The sequence below is a fragment of the Sinohyriopsis cumingii genome, chromosome 4 (assembly GCF_028554795.1).
Source record: "Sinohyriopsis cumingii isolate HCF-2022 chromosome 4, ASM2855479v2, whole genome shotgun sequence".
NCBI lineage: Eukaryota > Metazoa > Mollusca > Bivalvia > Unionida > Unionidae > Sinohyriopsis > Sinohyriopsis cumingii.
Window position 1 is genome coordinate 100,891,273 of NC_142964.1, and position 9,959 is coordinate 100,901,231.

The window sequence follows — 9,959 nt, forward strand, 5'->3', positions numbered from 1 at the left end:
GTTGTTGTTGTTGTAGGGTTTAACGCCATTTTTCAGCACACGATAGGCTATACATGGAGGCAAGTATTAATGGTGGAGGAAGAACCCAGGAAAACCCCGGAAAAAAATACCGACCCACAAGAAGCTACTGGCAAACTTTGTCACATAGCCACATTGGCTGAATCCAAGACTCGAACCCATGCAGACAGAGGTGAGATGGCAGTGATCTGTAATGGAGAACACTTTAGACCACTTGGCCACTCAGGGCCCCATTAGTAAATTGTCATGTTGATGGTGGTTCAATAGTCACACAATGAAAGACATTGATGGAGGCAGGGCTGGATCTACTTTCCATCCCCATATTGTAACTATCTTACAATGAAGACCTTGGGATCCAAGTGTTATAGTGTTATACTTTGGACTCCACCCACCAATCAATCCATATATCCATTTACCTCCAGTTTTAATTTCATTGTATCAAGCCCCAGTGAAAATGCTTTAGACCCAATGTTTTTCTTGGTAGATTTTTTTTGTTTCCTACCAATGATAGGGGTAATCTTTTAGAGATTAAAATCACTTTGGTTTCTGTTCATCCTTCCTCTTTGACAGATTAAAATCGCTTTGGTTTTGTATTCATCTAGCTTTTCATCTGGCAAGAGACTAAAGTTTTAGTTGCATCATTTGTAATGCTTGTTTGTGAAGCATCATCCACGTCAAAAGATATCACTGTTTCCAAATGTTCAGTGTCCATATGTATAAAATTGACTCAATCTGGCAAATTTAACAGAAATTTTTTAATTTGCCATTTAGGACACAACAGCTGCATGCAGAATACAGGCAACACAACATACCTTGATGTAGTGTACACAAAAGATTTGTATCCCAATTTATATCAAATATAGTCAAACACTGATGTTTTTTTATTCAATTTTTTTTATACAAAGACCTGTTATCTGATTCTGTTAAAATCAATTTATTACATTTTCAGAAGAAGAAAAAAAACCACTAACATTTTCATTTCATTTTGAAGGCATTTATGTGTATATGCCTTCTCTTTTAGTGTTTACAATGGTTACTTTGTGACTCTATAAAGTAGTTCTCATAACAATTGATACGGAAATAAATGCACATCAACCTGACAATATAGTTACATTCTAACCAATGGAAATCTAAGTCACATTTACAAACAGTGCAAGTGCAATTAATGGCTTCATTACCAATACTAGCAAGTTATACTTACAATTGACATGTCAATGACACTACCTGACCCTTCTTTGTCAAACTTCTCAAGCAACTGTACAGAGAACTGACCTGAAATGCAATAACTAATTTTTTATGATTTAAACTGAATATAACTAGGAAAATGTTGAGACACAGTCCTGTCAAGATACTAAATGAAAGGAAGTAAAAACTGGATGAGGGAGTGCAAATCTGACACATTTACATGCCTGCAATAATAAATTTTAAAATGAATCCATGCTATTTGAAATGTTTTAACATAATCCATGTACATGTTGTTGTAGTTGTTGTAGGGCTTAACGCCATTTTTCAGCACGCGATTGGCTATACATGGCGGCCAGTATTAATGGTGGAGGAAGAACCCGGGAAAACCCCGGAAAGAACCACCGACCCACGAGAAGCTACTGGCAAGCTTTCTCACGTACCCACATTAGCCGAATCCGAGACTCGAACCCACGCAGACAGAGGTGAGATGGCAGTGATCCGTAACGGAGAGCGCTTTAGACCACTCGGCCACTCGGGGCCCCCCATGTACATGTACATGTATACCAATTTTGCCATAATATATACTGTATGAATGTTTTAACATAATCCATACTGTATGAAAAGTTTTAACATAACATATTTACCGTATATGTCGGGACACTGTATTTGTTGGGACATCATAAATTAATTTTTTAAGTAATTTTTTTGTGCACTGTATGTTCTGGGACAGTTTTTTTTTAGTCGCAGGTTGTGGGACACCCTTTAAATCATTCCAAAATTACGTGTCAGAAAATGCACAAATATAAAGTTGTGTACTTTAGATAAAACTCTTTAATACTGCACACATACAATCCATTCTTTCGGTGCACAAGTACTTTTTTTCTTGCTTTCTCATGCTATGAAATTTTATTGTTAGAGGCAACACATCTCTGAAGCAAAAACTGTAGGGACTAAAGTCCCATTTTTAAAAATCTGCACCAGTCATACTAATTCTCATGCTTTTAACCCCATCTTATTGTCAGTCTGTCCAGAAATGAGATCAAAGTACACAAGAATTTCATTCAAGTTAATTATCATATTGTTGGCAAAATCGTCTTCTATTCTGGCCAGCACGAATTCATCAAATGATTTTCTCCAAATCCTCTGGGCTACGCTGGGTCATCGATATCCATTTGTGAAGCACTATACTGTGTCACTTTAAAAACTGTTCCATTGTTTCAATTTATTTTCAGAATTCCTGTAAATACTGGTGAAAAGGAACCAAAGTTAGCTTTCATATCTCGGCAGACCTTGCATATTTTTAAAAAAATTGGTGTGCTTTAAAGAAGCCAAAATCTGCAGCCAACGTTGACTTGCCTTGTGATAAAATGTTTGTATTGATGTCTTTTCTTTAAAAAAATTGGCTTAAAAGTGTTCAAAGTCAGCTTCCAAGGTCGGTTTGCTTTTTAATAAAAATAACTTTTGTATTTAATATCCTGTTGGTATGTTCAAACAACAAGTTTAATGCTTGCTGCCAGTTGTGTTTATTCACCACCCGAGCTTCTATTTGCTTGACATCTGTAGTTATTATTAATAAAAACGGGCACTGATGCCTGCAGATAAATAGTATACACAGTAATAACTTGCTTTAATAATACTTTTTTGTAACCCATGCCAGCGAAAAGATTTTCACTTGCATTCAATGGAATGTATTTTCAAATAATGATTTTTATTTGCGAGATGCTGTCATATAGCTGACCTGGATATAATTCAATCTTGGTTATTTTGCACCTAACACCATGTCATGTGTGAATGTCAGTTGTCTTTAAGCACTCAGTTGATTGTTTCCCTCTCGTTTGCAATTTTGTTGGATTCAGTTTTCAGTTGGATAACATGTTCAAACCTTTGAGCACAACCAAACATGATTTGTTCCTCAATGTTCAGATCAATAAACCATGTGTGTTATCGGACATAAGTGATACATGCTACGGTATGGATGCTTACGCTACATATACGGAGTTCGTGGATATATTTTATTCTTTAATGCTCATGATGAAAAAAAAGGAGTAAATAATAACAATACAAGGTTAGTTTCTTTCATTTTATTATCAAATAAGCATTTTGTTTATCATTTATATTACAACGTACTGGGGGGTGCACAAATTCAACACAAATTTATTTTGTTTCTTAAGTCTTGGGACATGTGACCAAGGAGAAGAAAAAAGTTCTGGGACAGGAAAATATAATTATTATAAGTGTCCCAATATATAAGGTAAATACAGTAATCCAAGTATGAAATTTTTAACATAATCCATACTGTATGAAAAGTTTTAACATAATCCATGTATGAAAGTTTTAACATAATCCATACTGTTTGAGAAGTTTTAACGTAATCCACATGCAACAGTTTTAACATAATCCATCCTGTATCAAACTTTTAACAAAATCCATGTATAGAAGTTTTATCATAATCTATACTGTGTGAAAGTTTACCATTCTGTATGAAATTCTTTGCAACTATAAAGCTGCTACTTTCTCAATAAATCTGGGAAATCTCACTGATTATTTGTGACTCCCTCCTATGATTTTACATCAGGTTGGTTTATTTGAAGTTGCAGATTTATGGTAATTTCTTGACAGCTTGTTACGGCACATGCTATACACTGTCATGACACCATCATCATGATCAGCATCCGGTCATCATCATCGACATTGCTGTTTTCCTCAGAGTAAGAAATAAACATGACAACAGCAGGTAGCAAAAACAGTGTTATGTACTTTTCAATCTTGCTGCAAAATGGCTAACTAGAGGAAAATATATCACTGGGATTCTATCTTTTCGAAATTCTTGGTAGCAAAATAGTTCTACTTTCTATGTGTCAGGAACAAAAAAGCAACTTTGCTACTTTTTACCATGTGTTTTGAATCTAAATCTGGATACTTACTAAATTTAACTTGCTTAAGAACTGGTGATTCTAATCTTTGTTTCCATTTGTGATCACATGTGTAAGCTTCTGATAAAATGCTCCTCCTTGATTCTGCAGCATCTGAAGAAACAAGTATACAGTATATGCACTTACATCATTCCAAAGAAACAAGTATACAGTATATGCACTTAACATCATTCCAAAGAAGAAGTTATCTGATGCTAAAACAAGATGAACATCATGGATTTTAAATCATGGCTATCAACTATTCATGGTACAACAAATCTTGTTAAATCCCTGGGGCTAGCTGAAATGCCAAACAGGTTGAACACAATTTAGACTGACATCCCTTCTATACATGGGTTACTTAATTTAGGTTGGGCTACCCAGTTTTTTTTCCAGATAGCAGAGCTGGTATCCTTCTGGACTATCATTTAATTATGACATTATCTGGGCCTGGCATGGAATAAAGTACTTGTCTCACACTGCTGTTCATGTATCTGGTATATGCAATGAAATCAAAATGCAAAAGTTCAACACCTCGAAATATAATCTTTATACACAACGTGCAGGTTTATGTTCAAACTAGTTTTGTGTGTTTAATTTTCACATGCTAAATTTTCCACTTTTAAAATGGGTTTGAAGACCTTACGTGCCAAGGATATTTCAAATAATGATTTTGTGTTTTTGTCTTACCTGAAAAGAGCAGGTAAGTTATACTCCAGTGATTACATCACCTGTTTCTCTGACACTATTATATCTAGTCATGAAATTTTATGGGATGCATTCATCTGAGGGTATTACATAATATGGACAAAAGTGGGCCACTGTCACCTACTATTTATACTCCATCGATTATGTTAAATTTTGTGTGAAATTTAATTTCTGGGACTTTAACTTTTCATCATGAAAGTTAATAAGGGCTTTCAAATTTATGACCAATTCTTTTGAAAAGTTAATCATAGTGACCTACTTTTCTTGCAGTGGTGAATTTCCAAGGCCTCTGAAATATGCCATGGCTGAGCCAACAAAAGTAGATGATATCCATGTTTTATTGCAACACTTAACTAATAAATGATTTTTTTGTGCTGGCAAGAGAGCTGTGCAGTATTGGGGAATTTGAATGACAAATTTGAATAGGCTGTTTTCATTGTGTGATAACTGAACATGCACTTTTAAAATAATTACTTATGCAGAATTTATAAGCATTAAAAGTGTGTATAAGATTTGGATTCTTAACATAGCTTTCATTTTTTTAGTCATATCACTACAATGTCTGCAGTCACTACAATGTCTGCAGTGTGGCAGTTTATAGTGACGTTTAGCACTGAGGCATCATGCTGCAGACATGTGGCATTATGTCCCACCCAGTCACATTGTTTTGGATGTGTGATAGAATATTTATGATTATACGGGATTTAATTTACAATACTGTAAGTTTCACTTAAATTTTCATTTTATAACTTACTGAATTAAATAATTTTTTAATTTTATAAAACTTTGCTTTTCCTCTTAATTTAAGACAACAGAAACCTATCAATTGTGTAAATATTGTCATGAAATGGATAAACAGTGCACATCACATACACATTTCTGAAAGGGAATAGTTGCATGAAAATGTAAAAATATTTTAACTGACTGATTTTGTGTACTGCAAACATCCCTAGTTTACCCTTACCCAGAATTTTTTTTATAAAATATTGTATTTTGCACTTACAAGATGACCTCTACTCTGTATGAATCAAATTTTCAGTGAAAAAAGGTCAACTTATAAATAAGTATATACAGACTCTTCATTTTGGGGATCATCATAATGTTTGTGACTAAAAACTGAGTCAATATTATTACCAAACTATATGAAGAAATGTGTTATTGTCTTCATAATAAAACATTGTGTGTGGCCCATACAGGCCAACCTACCAAAACTTGGGGGGTGTACTGTCAAAGTTGTTCAGGACAGACTAGAATCCATTTTATTTGCCAACAGTATGTGAAGCAAATAACAAAAATAAAAGAACAGTTCATGTTCAGTTTCTCGATGTTTTATATAAGCTTCACTTCTTGCCACTAACTAGATTATTCACAAATGTCAGTGGCATTTCATTTTCACCGCATACAGAATCCATATTGCTGTACATTGCATCAGTCTGTTGAAAAAATGTATGGGATTTTTTATTACAAGCTATTCTTTCACACTTCCCTGGTGGAATCAAAATCTGACACTAGCAAATGGGCGCATTTTCAAGTTCATTGATATACATTTGAATTTGTTGTAATGCGACAGTAGTCAAGGTATGCCGAACTATGTTCATGTAGGTTCATGTGGGGGATATGTTTCTTTAACAAAACGAAATGTTACTTACTGTTCTAATAGCATAATATATTTTTATTTGTTTCGTTAAAGAATAATACTTAAACTTAACCCGATTTTGGTATTCCTGGCTTTCATTGTTTTCCAGCCAACTGAAATACAGGCCAACAAAATTTGAAAAGATGTCACTTTCTTTCGTGAGAATTTGAATTTATTAGAGAAAAGACATCAGGATAAGTAAAGTCTGATAAAAACATTATATCTTTACTTTGTAGAAAAGAGTCGTTATTGGTTGCCAGTTGTGTGTGATATTCCTGAAAATTTGACTTTCGTTACACTGCTAGTCGACATCAAAACACGCTACACAGCGCCGTTAGTTAGGCGGCAAGACTCATCATCCCAGAACAAAAATACCGGGTGATGTGTCTTACGTTGTAGGACTAAATTTATACATGTACACGTTATGCACCTTCTGTAGACCAACAAGTAGATCTCCGCTCTTTTTCTCTTCTGACAGTATTGGTAACGTTACCAGCAATGTCAGATGAAGAAGAAAAAAGCAGAGATTTACTTGTAGGTATAGTACTACTTGCATAAAGTAACTCTAATACATGGATTTCACGTTAACAAGTTCCGAGAAATGTTCCTCGCTGCTGTCATATGAATTGCGCACAAGAATTTCTCATAGTTCCATCTACCCTAACTACCCTAACCTCTAACGCTCAAATAGGATACCCAGACCAGTCATGATGCAAAACTTAAGAGCATTTACATACGACTGAGTCTGAAGGATAAGACAAACAAAAAACCCAAACCAAACCCCCGTTTACAGACTGAGGTGAGTTTTCCATATGCATATTTATGCAGTTTTGCATCTGGAAAAAAGAAAATCAGCAAGAGATAATTATTCTGTGCCCCTTACTTCTTTGAATAAACGCAAATGCACGACATGCGCATCGCCGACGAATAATTCGTAGCATGGTAGTCGCCATTTCAAAGACTGCCTTACAGCTATATTATTATTCCCATTGCTGTGCATGCAATCAACTAACAACCAGTAGATTTTAGCAACTGCTAAAACCATAACCAGCGCTGATTCCGCTGACAATAAACCGACACTGTGCTAAAAAAAAATGCCAGTCAGTTTTGTTGTCTGCCCTCTCTTGATACCATTGGCGAACAAATTATATGTTGGAAGGATTCGTATACAGTATATGTAAAAGAATGCATTTTCCCCTACTTAGAATTAGGTCACAACATAATGGTTCGCTTTTTGATAGACACAAGAACCCGCTCGTCTATTAATTTTTGCGAAATTTTGTATTGTTATATCTCTTATCGTAAATTGCCCCTAGTGATTCTAACATGTAGGAGTTCAAAATATTGCGTAGACTTTGTGTTAAGTGTTTGTTTTGTATATGTAGTTTTTTCTTCTTCTCTTTTTCTTCTCCTGACGAAGAGCCTGTTTAGCACCAATCGATGGGAAACCACTTTGAACATGCCCGTTATTTTTGTTCATACTTTGTGTTTAAGTTATTGGCCAGAAATGAAATAACGGACACTATCCAAAATATGTTGTTGTGACATGAAACCTGACCTTCGAGGTACCGACTCCAAATTAAGCAACTTTAGTTGAGGAAAAGTCGTGTTCCTAAAGTTGCTTTAAAATTTGTTCAATGGAACTTACATTTTCTTCTCGAAATGAAATGTATACGCAACATTTATTTTTTAGAAACAGCGATGTATCAATCTTCGTATTTTTTGTAAATTAAACGCACAAGCAAATTATATTACTAACGGGAAAGTATATACTGAGATCCGTTGAAAATCTGTTCATTAAAACTTAATCTATGATCTGCAAATGTAATGCATAATCCAATTATATTTGTAGACATAGGGACTTCTGGATCTACTGACCGCAAAATCAAATTCATTTTTATGTCAAAGGAAACACAAGCACTAAGTTGCGTCGAAATCATTTTGCTAGAATTTAAGTTTAAGTTACCATCTTAAACTCAACTGAATTCTAAGTAGTAATTGGGGACGATTCCGCGTCAATGGGAATTAGCATTACAGACCCCCCCCCCCCCCCCGGACTGTTTAGCGTCAATGGAAATTTAACATTAACCACCCTGGGACTGTTTAGCGTCTATGTAAATTTAACATGGACGAAAAACCCTGGGACTGTTTAGCGTCAAGGGAAATTAACATGGGAATATGGAAATTTAACATGGACGAAAAATCGTGGGACTGTTTAGCGTCAAGGGGAATTGAACAATGGAAATTGAACATGATGGGACTGTATAGCGTCAAAGGAATTTAAACAGGGTGGGACTGTATAGCCTCAAGGGAAATTGAACATGGGATTTTTTTTTTTTAAAAATAAAAAAAAAATGGGGTAGGCAATGGAAAGTCAATCTCTTTTCTAGAAATGTGGGTGGCCCTGAAAAGGGCCTTTGGTTTCATCATCATCTTCTTTTATTTCCTCCACTTCTTTAGCAATCCCCTTATTTTTTCCATCATTCCTTTCTTCTTCTTTTCTGTTTCCGGTATCCAGTCCGGGTGACCCATGGCTCGGAACTTCTGTTGGATTTTCATCCAGTTAGCGTTTAGTTTCTCTAGTTCTTCCTTTTTCTTTCTATTTTCTTCTTCTTTTCTTTCCTTTGACCACTTTTCTTTGATGTTCTTGACCTCTTCGGTCAGCACTTTCCTCATTACTTCTTCTGCTTTCTTAAGCTTGTCTAAGCCCCACTTCACAAAAGACCAATCTGTCCATTCTACAATGTCTTCTAAAAAACACCTTACACTAGTCACATAAACTATGGCTTCTTTCAACTTGCCCACTTTCACATACGGTGGGTTAATGAAACCTCTGATTCTCTTCTCCTCATCCTCTATCATTTCTTTCACAATATCGATTGCTAAGTGAAGGCTGGTTACTTGTCTTGAGACGAAGTCTTTTGTCACTGCATGCCTCCATTCCTGTTCAAGCCTTTCTGCTACATTCAATCCATCCAAAAGATAAGCATAATGGTCACAAAACCATCGATCTACTTTCACATCGCTTCTAGAAGAAGAACGAGGATCAAAATGAGTCACTAAATGTTCTAAGGAATAGCCCAGGCTGCGATGATGCAGAAAATACACACAGTACTGTCCGCACACCAAGGAATCTGTGCCTTGTAATTTCACATTATTGAATCGTGTGGTCTGAGCATTTCTTCTCATAAAGTCAATGATATCGTCTTCCAAAGGGGGCAATCCGTACGAATCAAAATATTCCACACATCCTTCTTGAGGAAAGTAGACGGCTACCCAGTGGGTTCCTGGGAGATGACTGTCGTCCGTGTTGATCACATAACCTAGATGGTCTTGAGGTTTGCGATGAGGGAGTTCATCTTTAGCACAGACAACAGGATTCCAAGAAGCCGTATACGAACTGTGGTTCAAAAGGTAATAAAGTTCCCAGGTATCCATGTTTTTTTTTTCTTCTTCACAGGTAATAATAAGTCATCAATTCGAACCTGACTTTTTGCTTA

The 9,959-nt window shown here is 35.6% G+C and overlaps 1 protein-coding gene across 3 annotated transcripts in view; it reads right to left on the reverse strand.

Moving 5' to 3' along the window:
• LOC149801775 (small ribosomal subunit protein mS27-like) overlaps nt 1-7,494 on the reverse strand; it is a 65,299-nt gene extending 57,805 nt beyond the window's left edge. For all 3 annotated transcript variants that reach the window (XM_089956118.1, XM_089956119.1, XM_089956117.1), the window contains exons 1-3: nt 7,343-7,494; nt 4,128-4,229; nt 1,220-1,290 (exon numbers count right to left, since the gene is read on the reverse strand). In XM_089956118.1, coding sequence (XP_089812244.1) covers nt 1,220-1,290; nt 4,128-4,229; nt 7,343-7,412 — 243 coding nt within the window. In that variant the 5' untranslated portion in view covers nt 7,413-7,494. The remainder of the gene's footprint in view (nt 1-1,219; nt 1,291-4,127; nt 4,230-7,342) is intronic.
• Between the last annotated feature and the right edge of the window lie 2,465 nt (nt 7,495-9,959).